This window comes from Scylla paramamosain, chromosome 3 (assembly GCF_035594125.1).
Source record: "Scylla paramamosain isolate STU-SP2022 chromosome 3, ASM3559412v1, whole genome shotgun sequence".
Taxonomy (NCBI): domain Eukaryota; kingdom Metazoa; phylum Arthropoda; class Malacostraca; order Decapoda; family Portunidae; genus Scylla; species Scylla paramamosain.
In genome coordinates, this window is record NC_087153.1 from 14,639,875 (window position 1) to 14,656,701 (window position 16,827).

The 16,827-nt window shown below is 41.5% G+C and overlaps 1 protein-coding gene and 1 long non-coding RNA gene across 2 annotated transcripts in view; one reads left to right on the top strand and one right to left on the bottom strand.

Annotated features, from left to right (window-relative positions):
* LOC135116330 (uncharacterized) overlaps window positions 1-16,827 on the bottom strand; it is a 178,440-nt gene that overhangs the window by 40,832 nt on the left and 120,781 nt on the right. The gene's annotated exons all lie outside the window — the stretch shown is intronic.
* LOC135091090 (acidic mammalian chitinase-like) lies at window positions 2,328-6,065 on the top strand. Its single transcript, XM_063988468.1, has 8 exons — window positions 2,328-2,487; window positions 2,627-2,769; window positions 3,025-3,168; window positions 3,850-3,981; window positions 4,203-4,454; window positions 4,698-4,883; window positions 5,393-5,524; window positions 5,716-6,065. The coding sequence occupies exons 1-8, from the start codon at window positions 2,436-2,438 to the stop codon at window positions 5,854-5,856; spliced, it is 1,182 nt and encodes a 393-aa protein (XP_063844538.1). The 5' UTR covers window positions 2,328-2,435; the 3' UTR covers window positions 5,857-6,065.

Below are 16,827 nucleotides of genomic sequence, written 5' to 3' on the forward strand. Positions count from 1 at the left end.
CTCTGTTTAACCTGTTCTTTCACTCCAACTGTTAAAAAAGCAGACATATTTAACCTTTCAGCAATCAAACATTCAATAGCCTCTATTTCTTGGTTTGCTAAGGGCCTGTAATTCAACATTCAAAGGAGTTTTAAATATATGGTATCAGAAATAAATCATGTATCTGATATTTGGTAAGGGCTGCACTAAGGAAGGTCTGCCAGCGATCTTCAGATTCTTCCTTAACTGAGTCTTAGTCGTTCTCTTTCGAAGGCCGCGGTTGAGTCTCTCCTATTTCCTTACCGATTACAAACCCGTTGAAAAGTCTCTGCCACAATTTCTTTTTTTTTTTTTTACTTTCCAGACGACGATCCTCTTATAAATTCTATCCCACTCTCTGCACTTTTACGAGTATCTTAAGCTTCTTTTCTGGACGACCTACTCCTGCTGTAGAAGCTCGTATTTTTTTTTTCTTGTCTGATAAACTTTCCGGCAGCTGAAGTTAAGATTTATTTTTATGCAGTTGTCCTCGTCTCATTACTCGCCAAAGAGGTCACTGTTCTTTCACAAGCCAAACAAGTAATGCACATAAACACTTACTTTCTTTCTCGTCAACTCTCCTAGCATTCGTGGATCATAATATTAATGGTATTCTATTCCCCCCATCTTCTTCTAGACGGATGATTCTTTCCGGCTTTTCTCAATCTCATTTGACAGACGAGCCTCTCAAGTGACGTGAGTTCGGAGAGGAGACATTACGGGGCACCTGACATTTTACCTCTCAATAATTTGAGGAAAAGGGTAAGAGTAACTTGGCGGCCCTCGGTGCTCCAAAAATTATGTTTCTCTATTGTGAAACTGATGCTCGTATAGTCCTCCGAGCGGCTATTGATCAGTGTCTTTTTTCTTTGATAGGGGAAGGTTACCGTCTAACTTTGAGACAGAGAGAGAGAGAGAGAGAGAGAGAGAGAGAGAGAGAGAGAGAGAGAGAGAGAGAGAGAGAGAGAGAGAGAGAGAGAGAGAGAGAGAGAGAGAGAGTATTGTTAAATTCAGATGCACGCATGTACGTATATAACTACTTTCAAAGACCGCATACTGATCACAAGGAAGGGGAAGCCGTGTTGGGACATGAAAGACGGAAATTCCAAAATCTGGCCAGGTCAGGCGCTCGAGAGTTCATCAAAATCAAATAAATCATGCTGTCTGCTGAGTCGAGGGTTCATTAACCTCTCACAGATGATTAAGTTCACGCAGTTTCAAGATTCTGTTGTGACAGGAGAGCACTTTTTTTTTTTTGGAATACGGAACATATCCCTATTATCAGATAAAAATGTTGAGATTGAAAAGCTCTTAACATATCTTTTTAATTACCTGTAACATTTTTTTTTAAATTACCTGTAAAAAAAAAATCACAAATTTTAGCGACTAAGAATTTGCAAAGCTCCTGTTGTCTTTCCCCTTATTTGTTTTCACTGTAATCTGTGAGGCTTTATATTTTGTTTTCCTGGGTGGGATGTATAATTTACAAAGCACCTTATGTTGTTTTCTGTTTTTTTTCCCTTCTTTTCTCATCTTCTCTCTTTTCCTCTATCCTTCTCGCCTTCCCTCTCTCTCTTCTTCCCTCCCTCTTTCCCTTACCCTCTATTCCTTTTTCTCTCTCTCTTTTTCTGTGTGTGTGTGTGTGTGTGTGTGTGTGTGTGTGTGTGTGTGTGTGTGTGTGTGTGTGTGTGTGTAACAATCATTAACATCTTACCATTGAGGTCTCTCAGAAACATCCAAATTATATTTCTCTTATTGCTTTCCTTTTCCTCTCCTTCCTTTATTCTTTGGTTCTATTTGCTGTTTGTTTCTTCTGCTTTACTTTCTTTATTTTTAAGGCCTTCTTCATTGGTCGAGTCATATTAGCGACGTCATTTACATAACTATCATCACTATCTGTAATGGTCGGTGCCTTATGATTTTAATATTGCGCATCATTAAATCAAACAATTAGTAAATCAATCAATCAATCAGTCAGTCAGTCAGTCAGTCATTCAAATATCCATATTGCATATCAGCATATTCCTGCTTTTATATATTCTCATAACTTAATTATATCCGTCCTTTTCACCTACACACACACACACACACACACACACACACACACACACACACACACACACACACACACACACGCACACACTCATCGGTCTATCAAGTCACGTATAGTTCACCTGGAGTACATTACACGCTAGCCTTGTTGACACACATCAAGACATGACATTTTTTCCCTTTCATCATGCGACACCAGACACCTGCTTCGCTCAATCCCATGAATTTCAGAAGAGGGATGGGAGACTCGGGGGAGGGTTCGGACTACCTTGAGAGTGGAGGGAGACTAATGGGAGGTGGATAAGGGAAGGTATATATGCAGTGAGGGAGTGGCAGAGTTAACAGTGCTGACACTCTGCGGCATAATGTGGAAGCCACTGCTCCTGCTCCTCTCCGTCTCCACCCTCCCTCTTATCGGTAATTTCCACAACACAGACCGGCACATTCTGCCCTTTGTGCTACATAGTTTGGCCCTCCTCCCCACAGTTAAGTATGCCTTTCACAACTTCAGTTTCCACCTTACACAACTTATCAATTAGTTCCCTACTCGTTGCAGAGGGCGCTGTTCTGTGCTACTTTGAGTCTTGGGCGGTGTACAGGATCGGCGATGGCAAAGTGGAGATATCGGAACTCGAACCGGCACTCTGCACGCACTACATCTATGCTTTCGCTGGCATCAACGCCGACTTTACCATCAGGGTGTGTGTGTGTGTGTGTGTGTGTGTGTGTGTGTGTGTGTGTGTGTGTGTGTGTGTGTGTGTACAAATATGTATATGTAAGTATGATATTCATATCCATATTTCTCTTTTAATACTCATAGAATAAAACATCACTGCATGCATCTTGGTTTGAGCAGCTTGACAAGAACTCAGCTTTTCCCTTCGGCCAATTATGCAGAGCTCATTACATTAGACTTACTGATTACTCAGCAGCGCCCCACGTGGACTGTTTCAGGTGCTGGACCCGTGGGCAGACCTGTGTGATGGCGGCGGGAAGTGCGGCTATGATAAGTTCACAGCCATGAAGAACACCGACCCAAGCCTGCTGACCCTGCTGGCCGTGGGTGGCTGGAACGATGGCTCCGTTCTTTACTCAAAGGTGACGGGACGCGACTCTGACAGCATGTTCTCATTAATTGTATTTTTCAGTTAGATGAGAACATAACGTGCATGAGACGTTCAATACTATGTTTTAATTTAGTGACAGAAAACTTTCTTATTACTTAGTGGCTCTATTGGTAGAGTACGTGACGATGTGAAATGCCGCAACAGACTTGGTGGAGTGATGATTTTGTTACATACATATTACCAGCTCAATAATTATCCATCTTAACAATGATCACAGTAACATTTACAAATCTTTCTAATTCCATCCCACACGTGATGTGTTTCAGTACTCAGATAATTTAAGTGTTTATAATGTGCACATGTACAACTCTCGTAAATGCACAAAATTTCATTTCATGTCCATGTCCATATCATAAGCTTAACATTAAGCCATCAGTCTCTGCTACAAGCTCAACTCATTCATGTTATGATTTATGGAGCACTGTGCAGTTTGCTGCAGCTCATCTTACCCTGTTCTTGTGAAATCATTGAATCTCAGCTGTCACTTTGACCATAATTGATCTGACGAAAAAAAGGCAGCAGAGGAGGAAATGTGAACCAAATCTGACAAGACAAGATGCAGAGACGAGCTCTTTAAGAGGAGAGGCGGCCTTCTGCACAGTAGTCAGGTAATACTCGCTAATGATGACCGTGAAAATGGTCCTCCCACCAGATGGCGGAGACTGCTGAGACCAGGGCAGTATTCATCAAGTCGGCCATACAGCTTCTGAAGCTGCACAATTTTGACGGCCTCGATTTCTGCTGGACGTATCCCACCCAGAATGGTGGGGCCCCTGAGGACCGGGTGAGTACAGCCCACACTGCAAAACACCATCCTGTCAATGCCATAACAAAACTCACGTACCCATCTATCACTAAATCACTGGAAAGTAATGAATGCAAACCCATTCATCCATCAATCAACTGAATGATCGCTAAATATTCACATGTGCAGGAATATGAAGGTCGTGGCGTGTCAGCAGATTAGCGGCACACAAGATGCACTCATAAAGTTTTACTTTTCAGGTGAACTATGTGCATCTGCTACGGGAACTGAAGGAGGCGTTGGAAGCCGAAGGCATGGTGCTGACGATATCAGTTTCCCCGAGCAAGAGCATCATCAACGAGGCTTATGACGTCCCAGCCATTGCACAACACGTCGACCTCGTCAGCGTGACTACCTACGACTTGCATGGCCCGTGGGATCACTACACCCACCATCACTCAGGCCTGTACGCCTTCTCCGAGGACACCGGCGACAACTTGTTCCTGAACGTGGTGAGTGAGGGTGGCCAGGCCTTGGTCCTACACTATGTAGACTTCATAGTAAAAATTACAAATAAAATTTCCAGGACAAATATTTACTGACTGCCCATGTTACGCTGGTCCTGAAAAGTTGATGGCCAATGTTTATTCAGCATGTGAACTAATCACAAGCAGAGGTCTCCAGTTGAGTGTTGGGAAGGTCACTCAGGCAACATTCAAGAAAACAGTAAACAAAGTTTGATTTCTCTGCCACAGGACGCTGTAATAAGCTACTGGGTAGCAGAGGGGATGCCGGCAAACAAGCTGGTAATGGGGGTGCCCATGTTTGGTCGCTGCTGGACGCTGGATTCAGTTGATACGCACGGCTACTACGCCCCTGCATCTTTGCCTGGAGAGGCGGGCCCTTGGACCAGCACGAAAGGTTTCATGGCTTACGCTGAGGTATGTTCAACTTTTCTCTTGGGTTAAATTAATACGAATATAAAGGAAAGTTTAATTTTATATTGTACGTGACAGCAGTAAACGTGCAGGAAGATGATACCAATTCTGCCCAGGAGTCTAATCACCGACTGGCTTATAGAAACGTTCAATTACTCTGCTAAACCATTTTACAAATCTCTCTCTCTCTCTCTCTCTCTCTCTCTCTCTGAAAAATAATTGAAAAATATAAATTGCTTTCAGTGCATTGGATTACATAACCAACGATGTTAAAGTTTCACATGTGTCATAAAAGCAAGGACTCAAGAACAAACTTTCGATTTGTGCAAGATCTAGTTTTGTTAAAGGAACCTCCTCAAAAATATGTATTTAGGAGAAAAGTTGCAAGTTCAGATAATGAGAAAAAAAAAAACTGATCGAGGTGAATTATTGCAACTATATAACTACAATACTGCAAGAGAAACAATGAATGGCATCAGAGTTACATTTTTCTGGCACTCGACGCACAACAGATCTGCATGAAGCAGGCCAAGGAGGGGTGGACGGTGGCCGTGGAGGAAGGATGCAACGAACCCTACACCTACCACCTGTCCTCCAACAAGATCTGGTGCTCGTATGAAAACCACGATTCTGTCATTATCAAGGTGAAGCATACACACACACACACACACACACACACACACACACACACACACACACACACACACACACACACATACACATTGTTGACATCTGGAATGACTTTTCATTAGTTGATACATCTGCTCTAATCTTGGTACACTGAGGAATACAGCCTTGTCCAGAGTGACTAATCAATACATGTGGGTGTTCACAGGGCCAGTACGCGGCTGACCACGGCCTGGGGGGAGTCATGGTCTGGTCCGTAAATGACGATGACGCGCATGGCGTCTGCGGCGGTCGTAAGTATGACTTAACATTTACGCTGGCAGACACCTTCAACAAGGCCTCCAACTGATGTGTCCGCAGAGTGCAAGAATCCCCATTCCCACATCTGGCATCTTCCCTCCATTAACCGCCCACACCACGAGGCATCTCACCTATCACAATAATTGTAACATTAGCAGCGGTGGTGATACACAAAACAGTTCGTATGACCTTCACACTATAATAGATAATAATTCCATATACACATTTTCGCGTTAAAAATAAATTATATAAAACTGTCTTCCTGTTTCTATATTACCATCAGCAGAAAACAACAATAATTATCCAGGGAAGTACTGATGTTCCTTCCTAGTGATGGGAATGTTGTGGGGAACAAAAGCACAAGTAATGGTAGTGATGGTGGAAATAGTGGTACGTTCGTGTAACAATGTGTAGGAGCCAAGCAGCTTGAGCAGCGGTCACGTGACTGCTGACAAAGTACTGTAAGTTAGTCTTTGCTACTCAGATTTCTTATATTAACAACATTTCCAAAAACTGTTGATTAATTATTTTTTGTTTATAACATCAATGGTATTTCTTGATGAAAAAAAGTCCGCCCCCTCATTCTCCCTATTTTTTATTTATTTTTATTTTATTTTTTTTTTACGTTTCCGGCACGGACACCGAGTCTTCTACATGACATATGTTTCGTGTTGGTATGTAACATGGACCTGATATCTAGATTACCCACATCGACAGATATTTCATGTTAAAAACGATGAGTACCAGGTGGTATGAAGCGCTACACGGCCCCAGCTGAAGCAGTGGGAACATCTGAGGGCGGCACAGCTGGCTACCATGTCTGAGGACAGGCGACACATCAGCTCCACGTGATACGTTATGAATCAACCCATCCACCTCAGGCATGACGAAATGAAACACTTTAAGATTAAATAATTATGCATATCCCCCGCCCACCCCACACACACACACGCACGAACGAACGAACAAATGGATGAATGAACGAACGAACGAATGAACGAAAAAAGAAGCACACTTAACAACTATATAAAAATAATACTCGTGTCACTCCTCATTCAACACAGTCTTTAATCTGCCACAATACAAACACATTCAGGTAAGATAAACAGTTCTGGGAAAAGGGCGTTGGGCAGGACGGGGCGCGCATATTACACATGATAATGTAATATATATATATATATATATATATATATATATATATATATATATATATATATATATATATATATATATATATATATATATATATATATATATATATATATATATATATATATATATATATATATATATACATATATTAAAAGAAGCTTAAAAGTTTAAGTTAACTCCCCCTAGTCCGTTGTACTGATGCTGGGGAGGAGAAAACTTCTTCCTACCTCCCCCGCTACAACTGTGTGTGTGTGTGTGTGTGTATGTGCTCGAAACACTGTGAAAGAAAAAAACGTAAACTCACACACAGTAAGAGTGACGCCGCCGCCATGGCCGAGGTGATGCTGATGACCTGTTCGCCCGTACACAGCCCGCCGTGCACCGCTGTGTTGATGGCCACGCGAAGCACACGGCGCCCCTTCAACTGTTCCCACCACCGTGACACTCAGTAATCCTCAGCTCTGCACTGCCAATTACTTATCGTCAGTCATCAAAGCCACGTCAACACAATTATACGATCAACACTTCCTAATTCCCAGCGGCAGCTAAGCGGAAAGGCTACGCGTCAGGATACAACCAAATGTAAACAAACCTGAGCTGTTCCAATACTCCATCAGAATTTAGTCTTTGGATATGTTTAACCCTTCATTGTTTAGTAATTATGTAGAATAGTATTTAATAAATCATGTATCTAGTATTTATGTGATACTAGAGTTTAAAAGATTCAGTTAAATATATGAACTGGTCGTCCTGTTTTCTACTATAATTGCTGTAATTTCTCACGATTTCACAGTTCCTTTTCAGAAAAGCCGCGTGATTTGAGAAGCTTCGTCCCGCAGTGTATTGTTTTTTTTTTTAAACATATTCCTGAATTACCGATATATATCATGTTTGTGGCGTGCAGTACATATACTACTCTGTTCACAGTTGTATCCTTTTCTAAGAACATTTTTTTTTTCTTTATGCAGTATTGAATTTGTGCTTTATTTTTCCGATGTTGTTAATCTCACCATTTTTTTTATTCATTCCTTCTTTCGCCTCCCTGTTTTTATTGCAGTTACATTCCAGATAACCAGCATCTTTCTCTTTTCGATTAATGACTGTTACATCCTCAGTGATCTCCACAAATTTCTGCCTTCCCGAAAAAAAAAAATAAATGAATAAAAACGAAGCCTAGAAGAAAAAATATCAAACAATATCACAATATCACAATATCGTTCCCGAAAAATACAAAAGTGACTTAACTCTGTAGGGACGCCGTTCCAAGACCAATACTCCATACTAAAATCTAAATAAGCATTTTTTTTCATAATATTTTACTCCGAGAGAGAGAGAGAGAGAGAGAGAGAGAGAGAGAGAGAGAGAGAGAGAGAGAGAGATAGCAAATTTTGTATTCCACATCAAAGTTAAGCAAACAAGAGGCCAACAGTTGCACGTACACGATCTATCAACAAATTGGACTTCCAGAATAGGAAACGTAAAATTAAACTTCACCAGACATAAAATGGCAGTGCTCGTGACTATATTTGGGCAAACCTGACACCACGAGGAGGACCAGCACACCGCCACAACCCTCACGTGTAGCTGACAGGCACCTGAATGAGTCTTCTTAGTAGTACAGCAGTGAACCATACCACCACCCACTTCACCATACTACACTATTACTAGACATGTATTTCAACCATTTACCGTCATTTTTCCACCGATAACGCCACTCTTAAGTAACACAGCAGTGACCCATTTGGCAGCCGCAGTGAGGAGTGAGTGTCTCAAGGTCCAGGCTGAGGAGGGCAAGGAACGAGCGCAGGCAGTGTTTAAAGAACTATTCACCTTTAAGACTTTTTTTCTTTTTTATACCACTACAATAAGTTTCTTTAGCTCTTTGCTCCCTTTGTTCTGTTCCTGTCCGCGGCCAACACCTCACCACAACACACACCCAAGCCGCACCACCTACGGCCAGGCTCACACACATGCACGCTTCACACATACAGACATATACAAACTCAAGAATGCATGGCGGGAATCTCCAGGTCTCACAATATATACAAACCTGACGTAAACCTCCCCATTTCTACTGCCTCCATCTCCTTGCCTCCTCTATACCCCTTCCCCACCTATATCTACTTATTCGTACTTTTACATTCTTGAGATATATTGCACATTTTTTTTACTTTTCTATTTTTTTCTTTTTTTGTTTTGTTTGATTATATATTTCCTTTTTCTTTTTTTTCTCTCTCTTTCTCTCATTTCTGGAACTTTGTGTCGCAGATAATGACACACTCTGAATTACTGTGATGTGTAAAAATCATAATTATCCGCATCCGCAACCACCTATATGGAGTATAGAAGAATTCCGCAACCGCATCTGCATTCGCAAGTATTGATATTTTAACATTCGTAATTTTATCCGCAACCGCATTTGATGAAAAATGCATATTCAGCTCTGCCTCCACATCATCAAAGCGCTAAAATATAGTATCTGATACATCACTAACACACACACACACACACACACACACACACAAAGTAATAATTTCGTATAGTACTGAGGCAAGGCAAGTAGCAATTTAAACGGATTACTCTTTTACTGAGCACATAATTTGTTAGTATCAATCATATAAAAACCTAGAATTGTGGGAAGCAGAATAGCCGGGACATTATCCAGTCAGATGGAGAAGCAGAATACCAGAAAAACAAAACAAAAAAAAAAACAAAAAAAAAAGAAAAATCAAGAATACTCACCAATATTTCAAAGGTTAGGTGAGAACATGGAAATGTTTTGTGATCGTGAAGAGCAAATGTTGGACCGAGAAATTGTTAAAAAACATATTACTCACTAAAGGATTAAATGTTTAAACGCTGAACAAAAATTAAAGAGAAAAGAAAGAAAAAGTAAAACATGCACAGGAAGAATTGCATTTAAGAAGAAAGTGGTGGAGTGTTAGCACATTTCTCGTCCTGCTTGTTTATTTTCTGCTGTGTGGATAAAACAATGCTGTTGTTCTGTGTGAGTATGACTTACGTACGCACACACACACACACACACACACACACACACACACACACACACACACACACACAGACACACACACACGTTCCCCACGACGGCCGCTACCAAGATTAATAATTTATTTTTTCAATCTTTATTTTCATTTTATGGGTAATTTGGTGCTTTCATGAGGTCATTAATAAGGTTAAGAGTCTCTACCTACCTCCTCCAAGTCCTCCTCTTCCTCTTTTTTCCTTTAGCTTTTTCTCTTTGAGGTTTTATTGTCCTTGTCTTGTTTTTCCTCTTTCCTCTCTTCCTGATTGCCAAAACAACCACACCTTCGTTTGTTTGCGTGTGTGTGTGTGTGTGTGTGTGTGTGTGTGTGTGTGTGTGTGTGTGTGTGTGTGTGTCCAACAAAACAAAGGGTTTGAAGCACTCGGCTCGTTACTTCACATTCCAAGTGTTTTTACAGTATGTGATTATAATATCTATATTTCACCTGAATAATTTTACCAGGGCTCACATCTTTAATTCATAACTACAAATCGGTACTCTGCTTTTCATATTTTATACTTCAAGCTACAAATTTAATTTCTAATCTACATATCCTGTACCCAACAATCTTTGGTTCAAATATATATAAATTTGAATCCACCTTTGTTTTTAATTCTCCCTGAAAAATTTCACTTCAAACGGTACCAAGAGAGCGGCTGAAGTAAAAACTACACCACCATCACCACCACTACTACTACTACCATCACCATCACCACCACTCTACCACCATCACCACCAGCAGCAACAATAACAAAAATAAAAGAGTGTGCGCATTATTAAAAAGATCCAACGAAAAGATCCAAAAAGAGCAGCAGCACCAGCAGCAGCAGTGGCAGTAACAACATCAAAATATAATATTGTGCACATTATTAAAAAGATCCAAACAAATTAATCTCAGGATCCCAGTGTAGCCTCACAGAGAACAGTCCCATTACCGCTCGCTGCTGCTGCTGCTGCTGCTGTTTTTTTTTTTTCTGCTTCTCTCGTTAAAACTAGCAACACCAAAGCAGCCAAACTGCCAGCACATCGGTGAAAATATGGCACATCAATTGGAGAGATATTTGCACGCTTTCAGTACTTAGATACCAGAATCAGTGGGGCGGAACACACACAAGCACACACACACACACACACACACACACACACACACACACACACACACACACACACACACACACACACACACAAAGTTAATCAGGATAGACTTTTTTCTGCAATTAGAATCGTTTATAGAGCATTTTTGTACAGGGAAAAAGCAAAGCACAGCCTCGTTTTTGGTTTAATCTGTTTCGTTGTTCTGAGGCAGGCAGTGGCTGGTGGCCGCCGCGTGAAGCTGCCTCCTTTCTTTTTACTCCTGAAGAACGAGACCAAAGAAAAAAAAGTCTGAGAATTGTTGAATACATATCTTTTCCTGTTGGGCAAACTGGCCGTGTGTGTGTAGAGTCAACAGTCGAGGCTTTCCTTCATTCCTCTTCCCACCGAATGCCTCACCAGCAGCCTCCTCTCCCACCTCTCCCGCCCTCCGCCTCTCCATCCCTACTTTCTGGGCTTCCTGTCTCTCAATATCAGGCATCAACGGACGCTTTCTCCTTTGCGATCGAACTTTCTCCTCGTGTTCGTCTCTCCATTATAACATCACCATCACGCCATCACCGCAGTCTCCTTCCATCACTTCACCAACACCACCACCACTACCACCTTCATCGCCACAGTTTCAGTCGCCTGCGTCTCTCCAGTGGGCGGGCCAACAATAGCCTCCGGGCCAGCGACACTATCGCCACACAAAGGCGGCTCGACCTTCGCCACTGGGCCTCTTTCCTCACTTCACACTTTTTTATTTCTCCTTCTCGTCCTCGGCCACCTCTACCTCAACCTCTTCTTCTCCTTGTCGTCCTCGATCTGTCTTTTTTGTTTTTGTTTTTAGATTCTTGTGAGTTTTTTTTTTGTTTTTTGTTTACTCTGTGTCATTTTTCTATAGTGATATTATTTAGCTGTTCGTCTGTCTGTCTATATATCTGTGTATCTATGTGTTTATCTGAATCTCTATCTATCTTTATATATTAGTCTTTCAATCTTGCACTTAGCTATTTAGACGTTCAATTTTTCTCTCTCTCTCTCTCTCTCTCTCTCTCTCTCTCTCTCTCTCTCTCTCTCTCTCTCTCTCTCTCTCTCTCTCTCTCTCTGCATGTTTATATACCATACCTCCTTTCTTTCTTTATCGTCCCTTCGTTTCCTTAATAATATTCTTTTTTCCCTGGCTGCCTCAAGCTTCTTGTCATACATTTTCTTTATAGCCTTTTCTCTCTGTTCACCTCCGTTGCCATCCTCTTCCTCTCCCCTTCATTATCTGAGCTACCTTTCCCCTACGTGCATGCTTCCCCCTCGCACTTGCTTCTCGTCCCTTACAAAAAACAACAGTTCTTTCCCGTAGCTACTATCCCATCACATCCTGTCCCATCCCGTCCTGTCCTAGCTTCGTCCTAGCCCCGTCCCCATCCCGCCTCTGCCTCGCTGCACCAATAAACCCAGCCAACGAGAGGTCCTGCAGGTTGCCAGGGCCACCATGTTCCGGCGGAGCTCAATTGGTGTGCCTCCGACTGCGGGAACCCGGAAATAAAATGCACCTTCAGGAATACTGGCCGCTGGAAAACTTTAGTGGAAAAAATATTTGACTCACAAAATAAACGTATAAAAATGCAAAATGGAAGTCAGTCTGGAGAGAAAATATATGATGGTGGTGGGCTTTATTTTTCGGCTTCTTGGTCCAGTTTTTTTATTCGTCTTTTCTCGTCTTTAACCTACCAACCTCCTGTGTATCGTTTTTTTGTCCCTCTTTTTTTGCTGGCTGGATTCCTTTTACTTACGCGTACCCAGCCAGATATTATTGCTTCCCCCATGGCTAAGTGTTTTGATCCTCTTCCAACTCTGCGTACGCGTGAACCTTGCCCTGCCGAGCTGAGAAGATGTAACACTGGTAACTGGAGTCTCGTGTGTGTGTGTGTGTGTGTGTGTGTGTGTGTGTGTGTGTGTGTGTAGCTGTGGCGGTGTGTGTGCCTAAGCCCCAATACATTTCCGCCTTTTAGCATTCGAAGAGGGTTTTCTATTTTCATGACAATAAAACGAAATAAAAAAAAGGTGAAGAAAGGTCCGATATTTCCAGAATTATTTACTAACATTCCTTTAAAATCTAGAAAACGGGATAAAAGTTGAGTATTTCGAAAATTCTTAAAAGTTTCAATGTTCACCAAACGATTTTTTTTTTATATATAAACCCAAGCGATGTTCTTTTATGATTTTACGTATGTGAGGCCACTGAGTCTCTGGGTTTGTTAAGTGGGAGTGGCAATGCTTTGTAACACTATAAAGTAACACTGTTCATGTTTGTACAATAAAAATCACACTGGGTTTTCACTATACCCAGTCCTACAATGCAACAGGAACACGAGAACATTAAGCGGTGACCTGAGGTAGCCAGCTGATGTCTTTGATAACACGCACTTCGCATAGCCACCCAAGGCCGCCGCGGAAGAAATGTCAGATCAGGGGAGATCCATCAAGACGAATCGAGGCTCATTACCTGCTCAATCCGCGCCTTCCGTTTGCATCCGCAGGTCATACGTTTCATGGAAAATTAAGCACTTTTATTTATTTCTTCTGATGTCTGTGATTTGTACCCACGCGAGAAACAGTTGGGCTAGAATTTCATGTAGCGCCCACCTCGTCTCTATCGCTAAGATCTTTTTCTTTTTTTCTCAGTATACTTGATCATGCAGTGTGCGTATATTGGGAAAGAAGCAAGTGGTTATACAGAGTTAAGGAAGGAAAGCTGTTATAGTCCTGATCTCTCTCTCTCTCTCTCTCTCTCTCTCTCTCTCTCTCTCTCTCTCTCTCTCTCTCTCTCTCTCTCTCTCTCTCTCTCTCTCTCTCTCTCTGAAGAAATTGATACATAAAAAATAATTGGTTAAACGTGCCACAGCATTCGAATTCATAATAGTAAGACACATCGCGCGCACGCACACACACACACACACACACACACACACACACACACACACACACACACACACACACACACACACACACACACACACACACACACAAGAATGTTATTTTAATTTGTGGGACAAAATTCAACTACAAAATTTAGCTTACACGTCCTTTCGACTCACCTTCAAATGTAGGAATCAAATTTTTATAATACTCGAGTAAGAAATCCGATTTGGAGAGAGCGCTAATTTGTCCCCGAGCTAGACGTACGTAGCGCGTAAAGGGAGGGGGAACTAAGGAGGACAGAGGGGGTGTGCCAGTGAACAATATTTCCATCTTATACTGAAATAATGTAAGTCACAATTCTACTACTATCACTACTATTCCTACTACTACTACTACTACTACTACTACTACTACTACTACTGCTACTATGTTATGTATTGGGATGACCAGCCAAGACAAAAAAAAAAAGAATAGATAAATAAATAGATAAATACAGGAAAAGAAAACAGCCATCTCATATTTTCGTTCAAAAAAAAAGAAAAAAAAGATGATCCAAGGAAAGACCTACAACAACAACAACAACAACAACAACAACAACAACAACAACAACAACAATAACGACTACTATTACTACTACTACTACTACTACTACTACTACTACTACTACTACCACCCACCCAACCACCACCACCACCACCACCACCACCACCACCACCACCACCCCCTCCGCCACAGCTGTGACTGCTTAGGGCTTCATAGTAAATTCAATGATAAATTCATAAATCAGCTTTGGTCTAATATTCTTATGTGCAAGGGAGGTTCCCGGCTGGCTGCAGGTCTCCCCTGCACCCTCACTTTATCATAAACAAAACATGCACTTCGGGACATGACAGGACCTGCGTGCGATCAAGCAACATTCGGAACTTATATTACTAGTGCAGCAATATGTGATTCTGATGTGCTGCCATTACCTAAACTCTCACTGCTTCTTCTACTATTCTACCATACAAAGCACAACAATCAAAAGCAATGCTAGAACTACAAATACGTGAGCGCCACCTCTATTCTGATTTACTAACATCACCTACATAAACTATTACTAATAATACCTACTATACTTCTATTACCACAGCACCCAAAACTACTATTACTACTGCAAAATTCAGATCTTTACCAGAACTAGAAACTCTGGGCGCCATCTGCCAGTGTGATTTTAATATACTTCTATCACCCAAAATAAAAAAGGACCTTTGGCATGGGGCAGATAGAGAGAGGGTATCACCCAGTTCCTTTAGCAACCCACCTGCTTTCCATTCCCAGTCACAGCTGCCTGGTGCTCATTTTGAACCTGAATGAACTTACAATACCTAATACTACTGATGACCAATTTCTTTCTCCGCCTGCTTTGCGTTCCCAGTCGCAGCTGCCAGGTATACCAATTGTAAATGCTTTGTGAACCTAGAAGAGGGCAGGCGTCCCGGAACTGTTAACACAATACCATACACTACTGTCGGTGCCGTCGTCGACCTGTCACCTTTAAGAGTGAATACGCGATATCGTGAGCGCATATTCACCAGACCCTTGGAACAGAGGAGGATTATCACGGACCGAAGAGCCACTCCAGCGCCCCCTCGTGGGCATGCAGGAAACGGTACCAGTAATCATTTCCACACAACTACTGTATTTATGATTTTCAGCTGCCTGTCGTTCCATGGTTGCCTGATGCTGTTCACTGTCATATCAGAAGAATATTTTCAGCATTACTATATACCATATTTGGAAACATTTCTGCGCCGCATCTCCAATACATTCAAAAGGGTTTAGTTGAAGTTACACGGGTTTTTCAAGGATGTTTTTACGGTTCCAGTGACAGATTAAGAAGCTTTTTGCATTATTAACAGGAGATACACTCTTGAGAACCCAACAAATCATCTCTGTGGGGGGCCTTGGAAGATAGTGGCGGTGAGAGGGCAAAGTGTTTTTGAATAAGGGCAACCTATATATAATTTTCAGTTGCCAGTTGTCCTGTGGTTGGCTGCTGCTGCCCACTGTGATATCCAGTACAGCCACACCACGCAGCTACGGGTAATGTGTGTTTAAACGGATTACTTCAAGCCATTTAGTCGGAGGTTTAAAAGGCAGGTCTTTTCTATCAGCAGAGTAACGCATTGTGCATCACACCTACATTATCTACACAGGTACAGTCTCTCGTGTTGCCTGACTGCCAACCTTAATTTGCTGCTCATTTGGAAGGTGAAGGGAATTAGAATGCTTGTCCATTTTTTTTTTTTTTTTTTCTAGACGGGAGTGCAAGGCAACACAAATAATCGCAGGATCATTCCGACATAATTAATACGTCACGATTGATTAATATGTCGAATATTTCAAAACAGACACGGCTAAGTAGTGGGGCGGAGGGGGATAATTAAAGAGAAGGTACGCAGATTAAATTAAATGCATGACTGGAAAGGTGCATAAATGGACGAATACAGAATAAAAAAAAAAAAATGCATATATAAAAAAAAACAACAGCAGCCAATTAATGAAATACGGTCATTAGTGTTGAAAAAAAAAAAAAGACTGGTTGAGTTTACGGTAAAAAAGAAAAAAAGATATTTAGAGTATCCTCCCAAAGCACCACAAATATATGCACAAGTTAAAACTTTCTCCAATTAAAAAATATTACCTATAGATATGGCGATATTACAGAATTGAATGTGTTCTCTGGAATGCTTATTAGAGAGAGAGAGAGAGAGAGAGAGAGAGAGAGAGAGAGAGAGAGAGAGAGAGAGAGAGAGAGAGAGAGAGAGAGAGAGAGAGAGAGAGAAGAGA

Excerpts from the sequence above, each read along its gene's own strand:
- LOC135091090 (XM_063988468.1), top strand. The coding sequence starts at position 2,436 with ATGTGGAAGCCACTGCTCCTGCTCCTCTCCGTCTCCACCCTCCCTCTT. Across the intron at positions 2,488-2,626 it reads CTCCACCCTCCCTCTTATCG|AGGGCGCTGTTCTGTGCTAC; the intron begins GTAATTTCCACA and ends TACTCGTTGCAG. Across the intron at positions 4,884-5,392 it reads GTTTCATGGCTTACGCTGAG|ATCTGCATGAAGCAGGCCAA; the intron begins GTATGTTCAACT and ends GACGCACAACAG.